Raw genomic sequence first — 15976 nt, 5'->3', positions numbered from 1 at the left:
AAGCACTTGACCAGCAGCTATCAGGTTCAATAATTCACTTAAATGTCAGCGAGACAGAAATGGACTCATTTAAACTGAAAAAGTACGTGATAACAAAAAATCCAAACAGCCCACTATCCCATCGTGAGATAAAACAGTAGCTGTGAAAGATATAAATACCTCAGATGGGTTTTGTCTGTGAGGTGAATCCTTTTTATATTTCCTCCCTTATCTCTGCTCTGATGGAGTTACACTGGAAACAAGATCTGGGGGAGCTGTGGGTTCGCTTTTGTCTTCATCATTGTTCTCATCAAGTGAAGCAATTGAATAATTCAAGCTGAGCCTTGTCAAAATAGGAGCTTTCACCAGGAAAGCCCATCATGGACCTGGATTCTGTGCAGCCAAACAAGTTTCACATGTAAACAAAAAGATGGGCAGAAGGAATACTGCAGTAAATGTTTTGGAGTAAAGCTCATATCCAGACTTTGTCTGCATTCAAATCTGTGATGAAGTAATTAAATATCTGACTGTTTTCACTAAGATTTATTTAATAAAAAATAAATCTGAATTCACATTTCTCAGAACAAACCACCTGATATTTTTTTACGTCAATCTGTTTCCTGTCAGTGAGCCACATCTCCCCCTGCTGGACGAAAGATCAAAGACCCTCTTCCATTAAAAACACATTACCAACCGAGAGGTGGAGAAAATATATATAAAGGCTGTTTTTTTCTTTTGAGCACATGCTTTCAAGTCCTGAAGGGACGAAGGAAAACTGATGAATGGATTTAAAACTGATGAAGATCTAAATTATGTGTGCGTGTGTAGGTGTGTAGGTGTGTGTGTATTCGTCACACCTGTGACAATCAGATTGCATTGTGATTATTATTATTATTATAGGTGATGTATTACACACTCTCAGCCTGGGTTGGTCTGTTTATTTTATTCTGACATTGTAAAACCATGGCAATGCACACACACGCACACACACACACACACACACACATTCTTCACAGGTTCAGGTGATGAGGTGTCAGATTTCCTCCTGCAACAAAGTCCTATCTCCGATAAGTATATCTGAACTGAGTAAGTGTGTGTGTTTGTATTGGACAGATCAGAGAGCTGCCTAATGACCCCTCCAGAGACCCCACATAATCCACCACACCTCGGGGACGCACACACACACAACCACTTCCCCACTGTGTTGGGTTCGGGCCTTAGCGGAGTTAGGTGGGTGGAGCTACGAGAGCTGAGTGCTGGTGGAGGTCAAAGGGTCTTCAGAGGAGACGAGTGTGTGCGTGTTGTTGTGTGGATGTGTTCACACCACAGATCTATTTTTAGCTCCGGTTTTGAAATTGATTTGAAAACCTTTCAAGGCTGTCACTGATTTCAGATTTCAGTTGTGAGAACACAACAACATGAAACAGAAGCAGAAAAATAAAATAATAACTGCTCAACAGATAAAACGTGTTGACCTGCAGCGGGAAAGGTTTGGTGAGAAAAACAGTCAGCAGGAATGTAAATTAAAACAATGTTTTTCTAATGAATTCCTAACATGGCGATGCACATCATCACCTCTCTACGACGCAAACAACCAGATCGTCCAAGTTTCCCATCGTCACAAGTTTTCATCTGGACTCTGAGTTGCAGCTGATTTTATGTCTTTTAATTCTGTTGGTGAGAACCTGCACTTTGCTGAAGAGGATTTCAGGCTTAGCAGCTTTAAAGTGTGTCGGTGTGTGTGTGTGATTGAATTTTGAATTATTGAAAGACACATTAAATGTCGTATTCAGCAGGAAGGTGGATCATACAGAGACCACTGCAACTGACACCGGATAATCTAAATCCAAATGCACTGTGTGTTCATTTGTGTGTGTGTATATTAACCCACACACACACAGTCACACACTATTGCCCTCACCCCTTTAATGCCCTCTAAGGCTGACAAAAGTGGGGATTTGAATTTCAGACGCAGGACATGAACCCTGTTGAATCAATGACTACAAAGGAACCCGCCGCACGACCTTGAAAACAGGAAAAAGGCTTTGCATGAAAGGTTAATCATCAACACCTCCAACAAGGAATAACTGTTGTGTGACATAAACTTTTTGTGCAGGGATTCTAAAAAAGTTCTTAAATCATAAATGGTCCCAACCCTAGGTGATGCTCTCCGACTTGTCTTTGAGAAATTATGAATTCATTAAGAAAACAGCTGATTAATGTTTGATGAGATTTAGAAGTCAGCAAACGGCAAAACAAATGACCCATTTCATCAATATAGGTTTTGTTCTTTGAGCTGATGGTGAGCCTTTAGCGGCGTGGGGAAGTAAAGCGTAACTTCGACGTCAGCTTTGAGTTTCAGTGTAAAAGAAATAAAAGCGATGGAGGTGGAGGCTGATGATGCTCCTCTCTACAAGTCTGCCAAAGTATTCAAAGGAAACAACAACAAAAAAGATTGACACTCAGCTCTCAGGCCGCTGTGGAAGAAGCTGACATGACCGGCCTCAGCATCACCTCAGGCTGCAATCAGCTTCCATGTGGATCACCTGCCAGCAGAGAGCAGAGGCAGGCCACACTCTCCACCAGGGGGCAGTAAAGGTCAGATGCCCCCACCAAGTCAGACAGTTTCTTCTACTCACTAAAGAGCTCAACAGCCTGCTCCAATCAAAACACCATCAAGCTAATGAACGGGCGAATCATCACTTTAAAGAGTGTGGCAGGTTTCTTTTTGTATTTTTACTTGAAGACGCAGTTTGATATCCAAAAATTTAGATGATTTAAGATTTTTCAAAGCAGTTGCAAAATTTTTCTGTCAATGAATTAAATAAATAATTATTTTATAATTAATTTATAATTTTTTAAACAACCTTTTTGAACTTTGACAGAAAACTTTTTCTTCTCCCGATAAAAAAAACAAATATGATCAAATATGTAAATCTTTATTTCTTTTACGGTGCACAGATGAAGCATCGGTGCAGTAAAATCCCAATCCCAGCTCACATTGGGTGAAGGCATGTCTTTGGACGGGTGGGGGGAACCGGAGCACCCGGAGGAAACCCACACAGACACGGGGAGAACTCCTCACAGAAAGGCCTCAGTGCTCAGCACTATGCCGCCGTGCTGCCCTGTTTTTATACTCAATACTTCATTTAAATTCAAAATGGTAAGATTTCAACCAGAAAACATCTAGACTAAATTAAATAAGGATAAAAATAAAAATCTGCTCTGTGACGCTGCTGTTTCTGTTATAAACTGAAATTATGGGAATCAGTTTTTGAAAGGCCTCCTGATGGCTTGGGCCAAACGGGAGAAGAACCTTAAGAAGCGGTTCTTCTTTGGAGGCGGAGCTGCCATCGTCAGGTGATCCTGCAAGGCCTGCACGATGGTGTCGTCAGCATCCTGGTTCTGTGACATCATGGCCTCCAGAAGCGCCTTTGCCGAGCCAAACTTCTGTTTCAGGTCTCTGAAGAGCGCCCTGGAGATGGACTTGATGGTGCGGTTGTCTGAGCTACAGCTCATATTTCTGAGCCCATCCTGTTTCAGGGCATGGTAACTCAGGTTCAGGACGGTCCTGCTGATGGTGTCCTGGGGGATCGAAGTCCGGGATTGATTCATGGCCTGCAGCACCAACTCTGCAAGTATCACCAGAAACAGAATCTGCTTGGAAGCATCCAGTCTTTCAGAGGCCTCAGGCTGGTCCTCACATGGTGAGTCCAGACTCACCGGCTCAGGATCAGAAACTTTGTCTGTGTCTTTTTTGTCTTCTTCGTCTTCATCTTCGTTGTAGACGATTTCGGCAGGCGACTGGCTGGAATCCTCAATCCAGTACTCATATTGTGAGTCCAGACTCACCGGCTCAGGATCAGAAACCACTTTGTCTGGATTTTTTTCTTCTTCTTTTCCTTTGGTTTCTTCAGGCAACCGACAGGAGTCCCTATCCGCCAGGATGTCCATCAGGGTGATGCTCCAGGTGGAGTAGAGCACCTCACAGTGGCCCTTCTGGAAGGTGACATATGGTGCGAGTCGTCGATCTTCATGGAGGAATGCGGTGCTGGTTGCCCACTGGGGGATATTGCCGGGTGGCGGGTGATCTACGCACACACCATGCATCCTGCATTTCAGTATTTTGGGGATCAGGCACACCATGTAGTCCATAGTGTTGTACATGAGGCATTCGCACTTCTCAGCTGAACACCTCAGGTACAGTTTCTTCGAGTTCATCTTGACGGCGATCTCGAAGTTGACCTTGGCCGTCACCTCTTTGACCACTATTGGGATCAGGCAGTCCAGACTGTCACACCTGAAAAACATCCCCCTGAAGCACTGGGGGATGATCACCTTCATGTTCTCCAGAACATCATCCTCACTGATCCCGAAGAAGCAGTTGGTCGACTCGACGAGCTGGAACAACCGGGGCGCTTTGATCATCCAATCAGAGATGATCAGATCGATGTTCCACAGAATGCTGCTGACAGACTGGTTAATCATATATTCACTCATTTGGCGCAGCAGAGGGATACATCTGTCTATCTCATCAAACAAGATCTCCATCCTGTAGTTGTTGGCCAATGTGTTGACAAAAGTCCCGATGGGGATTTGAGAACTTCGCAGTGGCGGGAATTTCACGTACGCGACCAGTTTGGCTTCTGATGGGTCCATTGTGTTTGTTTTTCTGTTTCTTTCTGTTCTTCTGTCCTCCTGGGTCCACTCCTATGAACAACTTCTGGTTGCCTTTGAAGTCGCTAATTGTGACGTCATAGACACGTATGACAACGTCAAAGCGCTGGCAGAAAAAATGTTCCAGTGTTCTGGAATTTTCCAGAAGAAAGAATTAAATTCCGGAAATAGAGATGATGTTTTTATTTAAAATCACTCTGCTGATTTAATGTCTCTTCACAACTGCGCGTCAAACCGGAAGCAGAGCTGAAATCTAACGTCACAGGTGTATCGGAGTCACGTAGGCTTTTATTTTGGAAAAAGAGCGGAAACGGCTCCGCTACGCGGTCAGCTAGCATAACGGACTTAAATAACGGGTTTCCTCGGCCTCAGGTGAAAAGGTGAGATCACAAAATTTTCTTAAACTGCCAACAACAAACTTCTCTTACAGTTCGGGCCGAATTCGGTCCCGTCTGCTCGGGAAGTTATTCTCAGACAACATAATAGAGGAGTTTAGCTCTAGTTAGCTTGAAGCTAACGTGATGACGAGACCGGAAGGAAATCATCGGACACCCGTCAAAGACTGAATAATAAACCTGCTAAGATAGTGTCAGTGTTTGAGACTTTACCTGCAGCTCTCCGAGATCACAGAAATAAATCCGACCCAGATTATCCAACAATCCGTGTTTCCGGGGTCATAATTCAGGGGGCGCTGTTGAGGATGATGTGAATTACTGCGGTTACTCCGGAGTCCAAAAACCAACGAAGAAGAAGCTCAAAACTACAAAATAGTTTGACTACAAATAACTTTTATCCCGCAGCAGGAGGAAACGTGACAATTTTAGAAACATTAGACAATTTAATCTACCGTGGTTGTTTTATTAGGAAGGGAAAGGTTCAAACTTATTATGATTGTTTTATCTTTCTATTGTAGGGTTAGGGTTAAAATCTAAATAACACATTGGATTTATCTGGAAAGTGAATGAAAACGACCAATATTTAAATGTTGATATGTCAAGAACAAATGAAAATAGAATAAAATATTTTTTTTGTGTTTAAAAGCTGAAGTTTGTGTTGTTGTGTTATGAGGTATTCAGTGTTCACAAACTCCTCACACAACATTTTCAGTTAGCTTCCAAAAAATTGTGGATATGATCAAAAAGGCTGGCACCTTATTAATAAAACCTTTAATTAAACCAATACACCAAAAAAAACCCCTGTTACTGCAAGATGTGAGGCAGCTGTGTGTCTTGACATACACACGCCCAGCCAATGTAGTTTTCAAGAATCCGCTCAACATCAATGTCAAGTAGTAAACAAAAATTTTGGTTCCACACGTGTCAGGAAGTATCCACAGCTTTGGCCTCTCTTTATGAAAACTATACCGGACAGGACATGGTGTGAAAGCCATGCGTCTCCACAGCTACTCAGGAGTCCACACCCAGATCCACAGCCCACCTTAAAGCCCATGTGTGAGGCTGCTGTCTCTTAAAACTCACTGCTTATTCCTGCTTATTCTAGACAGTAATGATCGAAAATGAATCAAATTCAATAAAACATAGCTATCCGTAACATTTAGGCCATTACTGAACTTCCTAGCTCGAAGTTTCACTATAAAATGTATATATTAGGATAATATAAGGAAAAATAAGAAATTCAGCAAACCTTGCCTTATACAAACCAATACACAAAAAAACCAATGCCCGTGTTTTTACAGCTCCGTTCTCTCGATCCAGATAAGCGAAGGAGCTTGCTAGCTAACTAGCTAGCATGGCAGAGGGTTCGAGTAAGAAGGCAAAAAGATAATTTCCACCCAGAGTGGGAAGAAGAACATATATTTACCTTTAGGTAAAGTGTATGTGTGGCATACATCCATTTAGCATTTACTTTTAAAATGTTACTTCAACATGGCTGTGTTCTGTTGTGATTTCTTGAACTCATTCTCTGCAGATGTATGTATGCATAAACCCTGAATGTCCAGTAGATGGCACTACAGCAGTGAAACATCAGGAAATGGCTTTGGATCCCTCTTAAACCTAGATTTTCTGTAAATCTTTGACTTTATGTACTAATGACTTTTTATTTTTGATGTCTGTTAATTACAGTCTTTTCTGTATCAGTTTGAATGTTGCACCAAAGTGTGTTTAATTTAAAAACAGGCAAATAAAAGGCCTAGTGATAACCGGTACAGTAAAAGCTGTCTTTCCCAACTCACAGTTCAATAGGTAGATTTTTGCCTTTCACCAAGGCCCAGGTCAGTCATCTTGGACTTAAAGTTGCCTACCACTGTCTCAGTGTCAGTATGGGATGGATTCAAGGCACCACGGCAACCCCGTTGGGTTTCACTAATGTGTCCCCAAAAAACTAATGAAAAATGAGAATACGTCATATGAAGAGGCCAGGAGGCCGCCTGCTGTTTGGGAATAGACATGGTGGGTCAATAGTTTTTTTATACAGACACCGTGTGACGAGAAATTCAGCCAGTCATGTTTGTCACTCATTCGTCTTAAGCTCAACAAAACGTGATTGGCTGGAAACATGCCACATGGAAACAAACGCTTTCAGGTTCACAAAATAGTCCAACAGACTGTGGCAGCCTGACACGTTCATCCATCCATCTTCATCCGTTTATCCGGGGTCGGGTCACGAGGGGAAGCAGCTTCCCAACCAGCTCTGCCCTGACACGCTCATGAAATGGACAGATTACTGTCCATCGTAAAGAAAGGAGCCGGCAGTCCGTTCTACCTGGTAGTCTAAATATTGAACAGAGAGGTCAGTGACAGCTTTAGTTACCCCCTGTGCCCCCCCACCAAAAAAAACTCTGGACCTGCCCCTGAACAAGAGTCAACCACTTTAACCTGCTCTGTGAAATAAATGAACTGCTGAGAGACAAAGTTTGAACGTCTGCTTACTCTGAAGAACAGAACCGATAAATCTGCAAATCCGCCTCACACGCTGTTCATTATTCATGTTCATAACTTTATTTATTAAATCCTTCTCACCAAAATAAAACAGCGTGATGAAATTAGGGTGAGGGACAATGAAGTTAGACAACAGAAAGGAAGTAGTTGATAAAATATAAACCAACAATATAAAATCAGAAATCAGTATGTGGGATAAAATATCAGAAAATGTTAGGAAAACTGTCAAATCCAGTTCTGACAGTGAGGAAGTTCTTCAGTCAACAACAAAAAAAAAAAAAAAAAGGGGGGGGGGGGGGTTTATTTTCAGTGTTCAGACTGTGTTGGTTTCAAATAGTAATCTAAAATGTTTAAAAGGAAAATCTCGAGTTCTTTGGAGAAAATCTTCTGGTCTAATTTGTGTCAGTTTTGGGATTCTTGATTCTTCCAGAGAGGTTCCTTCAGATTTTAATCCCCAGAATGACTGAAATCTGAGTGAGCTGTGCATTGTGGGAGAAGTCACCCTGAAATAGTTCATCTGCTGGGACGTTTTTACATTTTTCAACAAATTTCTTCATATTTGGGAAATTTCAACACAGAAACCAAATGCACCGACTCAAAAAGACAGAGAGAGTCATTAAGTCAAAGAGGTTCAGGTGTGTCAGCTTGTCTCTTCTTCTTTTCTTCAGTTTAATCCCTTTTAAAGGGTTCCATAACAGGTTTTTTTTAAACACATACACACACCTGGTGGGCACGTTTTCCTTCATCTGAGCTCAACTAAATTAAAACATCTATAATAACGTCATCTATACAAAACAAAAAACACAGTAACACAAATAAGGGGATTGTTTCAGTGAGCAGGAGTCTGACAGATTTCCTGAGTCCAACCTTTTTAGTTTGTTTCCGACTGTTTTGTTGTTGTTTGGTTGGGTTGATTTGTATCAATCAGTTGCTTCATTATCTCCAACCTGCTTAACCAACTGCCCCTTTAAGAATATGAGTGAAAATCTGGAGAACGAGCACAGTCGGGCCGGTGGGAGGAGAGGGGATAAAGTGCATTCACAAGGGATGGTGGTTTTTTTATTTTTTTTGATGGGGGGGGTGGGGGGGGCATGGCCTTCATCTTCACCATAACGATCTGACTGTCGTCCTCGTCATCATCAGTGTAACAGAGTGAAGGATGAACGAGCGGAACTACAGACTCCTCCGACCAAAGCAGACATTTTAATTATTTTTTTTTTTTTTAAATCCTTCGTTGCATCGTCGCTGACAACGGCGAGCTGTTGGTGGTTATCTGAGAGCTGGAGTTTCTGTTAGAGGTCCCATTAAACAGTTTTGAGGAAAATGTTACCATAAGCACGAAAGCCAGAAACGTTTAACTAGGAACATGCTAACTATGACTAACAAAGAGAACAAGACATGTTGTTTGACCTGCACTGAGACAATCGTAGACCAAAATCTATGATCACATGACCAGATGGAGAAGTCACCAACAGTTAAGGAATGCTAACACTGGAGATTTTAAAATGAATGACACACTTTTTAAGTAACCAGATATTTGACGCCTGCGCGCCGGGCAGCCTTGATGTACGCCACGTGTCCTCTCAGAAGCCGGACGGTGTCAGGATGTTCATGTCTCGGGGCTTGAGCTTGTGTGGCCTCGCTCCCTGCCGCCGCTCTTCCACCGTGGGAATCTCCAGCTTAGGAGGGGCCACCTTCTGAGCACCGCTGTCAGCCAGCCGAGTGGCCTGTGACTTCATCACCTCCATGGGGGTTGGCTTCTGAGCGCCACGGTACGCCTGCAGAGCAAAGCCTGCTGGGAAAAGAGAACAGGGAAAAGATTAGTAAATAAACTACAAGGATTTAAATAAACAAGACTGGAAGGCGTTTGTTCATCGTTGTGCGTCAGTGTGTCTGTTTAGTATCTCCTGATTGTAAAAGGTGTGAACCTGATTTCATAAGATGATTACAGCAGCATTTAAATCTATTGTGTTTATTATTACAAAAACAGATGTAGTTGGTTTAAAGAATATTTTTTCATACTAAACAAAATTTGTTTTTGCATATTTTCATGTATTCCAGCAGCCTCTTAATACATTTCAACTTATCCATATTTATTGGTTAAATGGGGTCTGTTGAAAAGTAACCAAACTAAATCTTCTCAACAACCTACCCAAAGTCATCCTGGAAAAAAGATTTTGAAAGTTTCCAAACACACTGAATTTTCCTTCATGTAAAAGTCCACACGTTGTTTCTCAGCCGTTGTTGAATATCTGAGTCCGACTGGACTTTTATGTGGCTGGGAGACACAGAAAGTGTTCTCCGCTTTTGGTAAAAGCCAATAAATGAACGAACTCGTCAGTGCCAGATTCCAGTCAGTATTTACTGAGAGTCTGAAGGTCACTGGTTCACCTATGAACACAAACTCTGAATGTTATTGTTAGTTGCTGAAATCAGACAGAAGAGAGTCTCTGCAGCCACCGCTGAGTTTGCATCATTGTGGTTTGTAAGTTGTTTAAATTACACTAAAAAGGAAATAAGTCTGATTTCTGATAACTACAGACTTGTGTAAGAAGACGAGGATATTTCTGGGGCTTCGCTCACACACCATGAATCCTGTGTCTCTGTGAGGACGTGCTGTTTACCTCCAGCTGAGTCTGATCCCAGGTCAGAGGTCGACTTCTGGATGAGCGGCCGAGGCGTGAACATGCTCCACTTTTCAACCGCTCCTCCTCCCTCTCCTGCTGCTGTCATGTCTCTTCCTCCCATATCGATGCTGCTGTTGGAGGAGCTCATGCTGAGCTCTGAACCTGTACTACTGAACCAGGTCCTGCATAAACAAACACACAGCCATCAAACTTGAGTGGCTCATGAAAATGCGAAGTATCTGCACAATGGGCCAACTCAAATCGGCTTTGGACCACAGGACAGTGTGTGTACCTGCGTTGTTGTTTCGGGGAGCTGTGTGGGGTGTTGGATGGAGTGGACTGGGCGGAGGAGTTCTGCCGCTCCTCTCTGGCCTCTAAACTCTGGATCTGTAGTTTCTGGAGAGCGCAACCCCCCCCCCCCCCAAAAAAAAAAAAAAAAAAAAAAATTACAGGCTTAGGTTTGATCAATCTGCTCTTTTCTTCTTTACTGGTGATATCCTTTACACATCTCTGCATCCTGAATAAAAAGCTTGGCTGGTCTGCTCTCCCTCTGACAGATTTGCACAAATATTTGTTTTATTATTCTTCTGTGGCATTTTAATGCCTCGATAAAATTTCAATGGCTGAGACACGATGAAGGAGAGAGAACTAAACTGACTGTAAACATGGTTGTTTCTGCTGTAAAGTTGATGTGGATTCTTCAGTGTTGGCCTCATTTTTACGAAAACAAAGAATTAACCTTGACCTTGCCCTTAGCAAGCTGGGATTGGCTCCAGCACCCCCGCAACCCTAATAACCCTAACCCTGAATTATTTCATGTCAGACTGGAGAATGAAGCAGCAAACTGTGTTCTGTCCCGACATCCACAGATAAATAATCAGCTGCGTCTGGGTGGTGGATTTTGGATGTGTGTTATCTTCACCTGCAGGGAATCGGACATACGGTGGTGGTGGCGCGTCTCCTCGGCGGTGAGGCCTTTGTGGGGCGTGTAGCTGGTGTCGGTGAGCCCCGCCTTCTGCTCAAACTTGTAAACGCTATCCTGAGTCTGCTCTGTGAGGACAAAGGGTAAATAAAGTTAGAGATTATCTAACATAAAAACCAGGGCAGCTTAAGTGGTAGCTGGGGCTATTTGATGTGGAGCTGTGTGAGCTTATCAGTGAAAAACCTGCATGAGATTCACACATCAGCACCCTGTAAGGTTAAAGAAACAGCTGAGTGATGAACATAAACAGTCTGATCCACAAAATACTGGTTAAATTCAGATGGAGTTCTTTACCTTCAGACTTTCTGTTTGTGTTGACCTGTCATATTAATAAGCTAAGTGTAACTCCGGTGTAACTCCAAAAGAACGAGCTGTTTTAACAGCTGTGAAAATATTCAAAATAAAGTGTAGCCTTCAATTTATATTCCCCTTTTTTTCTGCTGCTTCCCAAAACTGAAAGTGAGCTTATCTGAATCCACTGCAGGTAAACTGAATGTAGATCAGCACCAAACCAAAAATTACCCAAACTATCACTTAAGGACGATGGTGAGCCTCCTGAATCACTGATGATGGGCGGACAGTGTGATAAAAATATAACACAGTCTTAAGAGTTAGTTTATGTGTTATTGTAAACCCATTTATGTCACAGGGTCCAGCTCGATGTGAACGTAAAACTTTTGATGGTGGATGTGACGTACTGGTGATGAGGGAGTTCACGATGATGGAGGAGGCCTTGGTTTTCACTACGCCTGGTGACCTGGAGGGGGCGTTGTCCAGCACTGCAGAAGTCACTGCACCACTCTCATCCTCCTGGTGGAGACAACACATCGTCATCATCATTGTCATTATAGTGTAGATGACATAAAGGTGTGTGACAATGATAAAAAAAACAAAAACAGCTACATCTCACCTCAGCCAGTTGTGTGAACTTCCTCTCTGGGATGATGGGTCGTCTCCACAGGTTGTTGATGCTGATGTCATTGGGGGGCGTTGACATGGGGGCCTCCAGGTTATCGTCATAGCTGAGTGCTCGGCGTGTCATCCCGATTGGAAGCCTCATCCCTCCCATCCCAGAGCCTTCGATGGCTGGTGATGCAAACAACGGTGGCAACTAAACAACACTTTCTGAAACTCACAACTATCACATTTTAAGGATTATGGAGTTATTTTCTAGACCTTTTTAAGTTTATTTATTCAGCAATCACAATATTAAGGCTGGAAAAAATTTACATAGGTTACTTTTTGTCAATGAGAAGATAAAAGCCAATCATTAATTTCTGGATGAATATCCAAATCCTGATAAATCTGATTTGTAAGCTCTGGCAAAATAGGGACGCATCAGATGGACTCAGATGTGGTTAGTTTTTGTTTGTGAACGGAATCTGATTTAATGTGTTGTCATAAATATTTGTCCCAGAACAGCAGTCGCTTTTAAAGACTGATCCACAAGGGACCCGTGGTGGTCGATGACATTTGTTAAAATAAAGAGTTCCACTGTTTCTGAGAGAACACAGTTTCTGGGAGTCAGTCATGTACTCATGCTGTTTTCTAGATTAAACTGAGTCACAATTTAAATTCAAACATGGTTTACAGTTTCGATTTAATGATTCAAGTGACCTTTGCAATGAATTGTGGTTGAAGTTAATGCATGATTTGCTGTTAATTGTCCCATTTTCTATTCCCTTGTTTCTACAGGCTGTTCTTATCTAATCAACACATCAAAATGAACATTTTTCCAGTAGCCCTGCTTGTTTTTGAGAATGTTTGGGGAGAGAGGCGGTCTGTGAGTTATATTTCAGTGACAAGGTTTGAGAAACACTCCCTACAGCTCCACAGATTACCATGACAGTTTACTGTGACGGCTCGCTCACACAATATTAACTTTGCTCACACTGTGGTGTTGTGTTACTCATTAAATTTGTTGACATGCCAGAGGATGTTTTGTTCGGTTAGCATGTTTGACTATGATAGGTCCGGTCTACATACACCTATGTAAGGTTCGGATCAGATAAAAGTAGAAACCAGGAGCTGAAGTCCTCACAGAGCTGAACTGGTCTCTACAGTAGAGGTGATACACCACGAAAACATGTGTTTGATAGAGTTTGTGATACCTGAGCCTCAAAATGGGGAGCGTCAGCAGGTTTATTAATCCTCACTGCACATCCCTTTACAGTTGTGAAAAAACTGTTACCGCCGGGAGCTCCAATTTCACGCTACCATGAGAGCATCATCATCTTATTCTTATTCATTTTAAGCTGCAGCTACAGCTTTAAATAGATGTTATTAAAGACCGTGGGAGACAAAACAATCTGTGTAATCCGCTGCTCGGTGTGACGCAACATGTTGTTTATTTTCTGTATTTGTCACCCAAAGAGTGCATGGTACAAAAATATGTGGACGCCAAACACTGCTGACTGTGCCATCAGCAAAGGCTCTCACATTTTGACACTGCAGCATCAGTGAGGTCTGATGCTCATGCTGGGCATTAAGGCCACTTCATGTCAGCCTTTCTAATTCATGTCACTCAAGAGGGGAAATAAAAACAGCCACAGCTGCAAGAAATACTCACCAGGTAAATCTGAGCCAGACATGATTTCAGTGAGACAGTGAACAAGACAAACCAGGACAGGACCTGGAGACAGGGAGAGTTTCTTATTGTTCCATCTACGTATGGAGGTGATGAACAGAAAACAAGCAAATGGAAGTATCTCCCCTCCCTTCATAGCAGCCATGAACAAAACCAGCGTTAAGGCCGATGGAGAACGGCCTCTTACCTTCCTGTAGCGTCGCTGTGGTGAGCTGAAGACGGAGTGGGAGCGGCGGTTACATCGGTCTGCCTGAGACACGCAAAAGCTTCTGGCAATGCATTGTGGGTGAGCAGCAAGGTCAGGGAAGTGTCTGAGGACACAGAAGACATCAGAGGTCTGTTTGTTTGCAGGAGGACACTTGTTAATATTAACTTTCTTCTCATTTCTTAAAATCAGGAAAGTCAAACATTAGCCTCTTTCGAGCTGAAAATAAAACTCAAAACACTAACTTTGATACGGCTTCATCATGCGGACATATTTTCGACACGCTGAGTATCATTTCTAACAGTTTTGTTCAAAATCTAGACTCACTTTTAGGGAATCTTTGCAAAACTGAAACCAGAATTTAAATTCTAAGCAAGATCTGCTCTCCTGGGAGTTTAAAATGTTAAACCACCAATTTTGTTTTCAAGTCACAGAAAATAACACTTCACTGTAGAGCAAATGGAGTTCAGAATAAAAGCTCACAGTTTACTTTGTTAGTTAGAAAAGTATATAAAATTATGAATATATGAAGAAAACAAACTAATGGATAAACGATTACGACATTCAGTAATACAAACACAGATTTCAGCAGCAACTTTTAAAACGAACACATAAAGGAATATACTAATATGAGGTTATGTTAGATGTTTGATTTTTTTGTTTTTTTGTTGGTCAATCACATCAGATTAAATTTTTATTTAAGGCCACATTTCCTTCTTAAAAGATCCCATTGGGAAGTTAAGCATCAAATTTTTTTTTATTGAGGTAAGATTTTATGATCTATTACTAGATCTATTACTAAATATTTTACATGTTCAGGTTTATTCAGAAGTCATTCTAATAATACTTTATATAATTTATTTAATAATAATGTCCAATCGTTGTTAGCCGTTACAGGAGGAAAAACAAATAAAAGCCGCATTTTCATCATAAATATAAATTACATGTTGTTGTGTCGCCCCGAACTGAAGAGTGGCGTGTGAACATCTGTAAAATGAGTGAAAACCGCAGTTTTGACTCGATAACAGGTCCAAAAAGACGCGTTTCGGCTTTAAATGGCTTATTTTTGAACGCAGCTCTGCGGCCGCCGGTTAACGGATCCGAAGGGCATCAAGACCGAACGGCTGGATGAAGACGGCCAACCGACGGCAGAGCCTCCGTTATTATTATTATTTTCCTCACCGGAGGTAAACGAAGGCTTCAGGAACACGTCTGGAATAAAAGCGGCCCTCCGATGTCAGCTGGTCGGCGTAAACAGCAGCGGAGAAGCTGGACGTCCGCCATCTTGGTCCCCGATAAATTAAAATGCCGTTTCCTGATTGAGGTGAGGGATAATGAGACTTCGCTGTTCTCGCGAGAGTTGAGCTACTGCAGCTGAAATCAAGACTATATAATAAAATAAAATAAAACATAGATAAAGTAAAATTGGAGTACACAGATAATTGATCACATATACAATATAAATACTTTTATTATTTTTTTATTTAATACTTTTATTAACGTGCAGGGTGAGAGATAATTAAAGCCTGATTAAAGTGAACAATGATGACTATGATGGGCATATGAGAAGTAAGAAAAGTGGAAAAACTAAAGAATTATATCTGTTTGTCGGTTCACATTTTATTCTAATACTGTAGTTTATCTGTCTGCAGAAAAGGAGGTCAAGGTCAGAGATAACAGAGACCTGGACCAAGAGCTGGGTGTCCAGTAAGGCCTGATTTTCCAGATGTTATATAAAGCATATGGATTAATGCAACATGGTCAGAGAAGAAATCACAATGTATTATTATATATTTTACTGAATTCAGCAACAGGTCCCTTTTTTGGCAGATTGTCTCCAACTAGTGGCTGACTGAGCTCAACCCCCCCAACTGTAAAATCTGAATAAAAGATATATAATGATGACAAATACGACAAAGTGAAAATGCAGAATCCTTTTTATAGCAGAAAAATATACAGCAGTGATGATATGAATTGAAATGTTCGTGCCTTGGTATTATTGGAAGACACCTGAGCAGA

General features: G+C 41.8%; 1 protein-coding gene across 2 annotated transcripts; it reads right to left on the bottom strand.

Annotated features, from left to right (window-relative positions):
- Positions 1 to 8648: 8648 nt before the first annotated feature.
- LOC115053997 (putative monooxygenase p33MONOX) lies at positions 8649 to 15267 on the bottom strand. Of its 2 annotated transcripts, none has more exons than XM_029518939.1 (9): positions 15140 to 15267; positions 13940 to 14063; positions 13735 to 13797; positions 12076 to 12251; positions 11864 to 11975; positions 11106 to 11233; positions 10476 to 10579; positions 10181 to 10365; positions 8649 to 9351 (listed from the first exon to the last, which is right to left on the bottom strand). In XM_029518939.1, the coding sequence occupies exons 3-9, from the start codon at positions 13754 to 13756 to the stop codon at positions 9140 to 9142; spliced, it is 939 nt and encodes a 312-aa protein (XP_029374799.1). In that variant the 5' UTR covers positions 13757 to 13797; positions 13940 to 14063; positions 15140 to 15267; the 3' UTR covers positions 8649 to 9139. The 2 variants fall into 2 exon arrangements, with proteins under 2 accessions (XP_029374799.1, XP_029374800.1); XM_029518940.1 differs by having other exon boundaries at positions 8649 to 9348.
- Between the last annotated feature and the right edge of the window lie 709 nt (positions 15268 to 15976).

The sequence above is a fragment of the Echeneis naucrates genome, chromosome 14 (assembly GCF_900963305.1).
Source record: "Echeneis naucrates chromosome 14, fEcheNa1.1, whole genome shotgun sequence".
Classification (NCBI taxonomy): domain Eukaryota; kingdom Metazoa; phylum Chordata; class Actinopteri; order Carangiformes; family Echeneidae; genus Echeneis; species Echeneis naucrates.
This window is presented reverse-complemented; position numbering and strand designations above follow the sequence as displayed.

Coding starts and splice junctions, on each gene's coding strand:
- LOC115053997 (XM_029518939.1), bottom strand. CDS start 13,756: ATGTCTGGCTCAGATTTACCTG. Junction 11,976..12,075: donor AGTTCACACAACTGGCTGAG/GTGAGATGTAGC, acceptor TGTCTCCACCAG/GAGGATGAGAGTGGTGCAGT. Junction 10,366..10,475: donor TCCCCGAAACAACAACGCAG/GTACACACACTG, acceptor TTGTTTATGCAG/GACCTGGTTCAGTAGTACAG.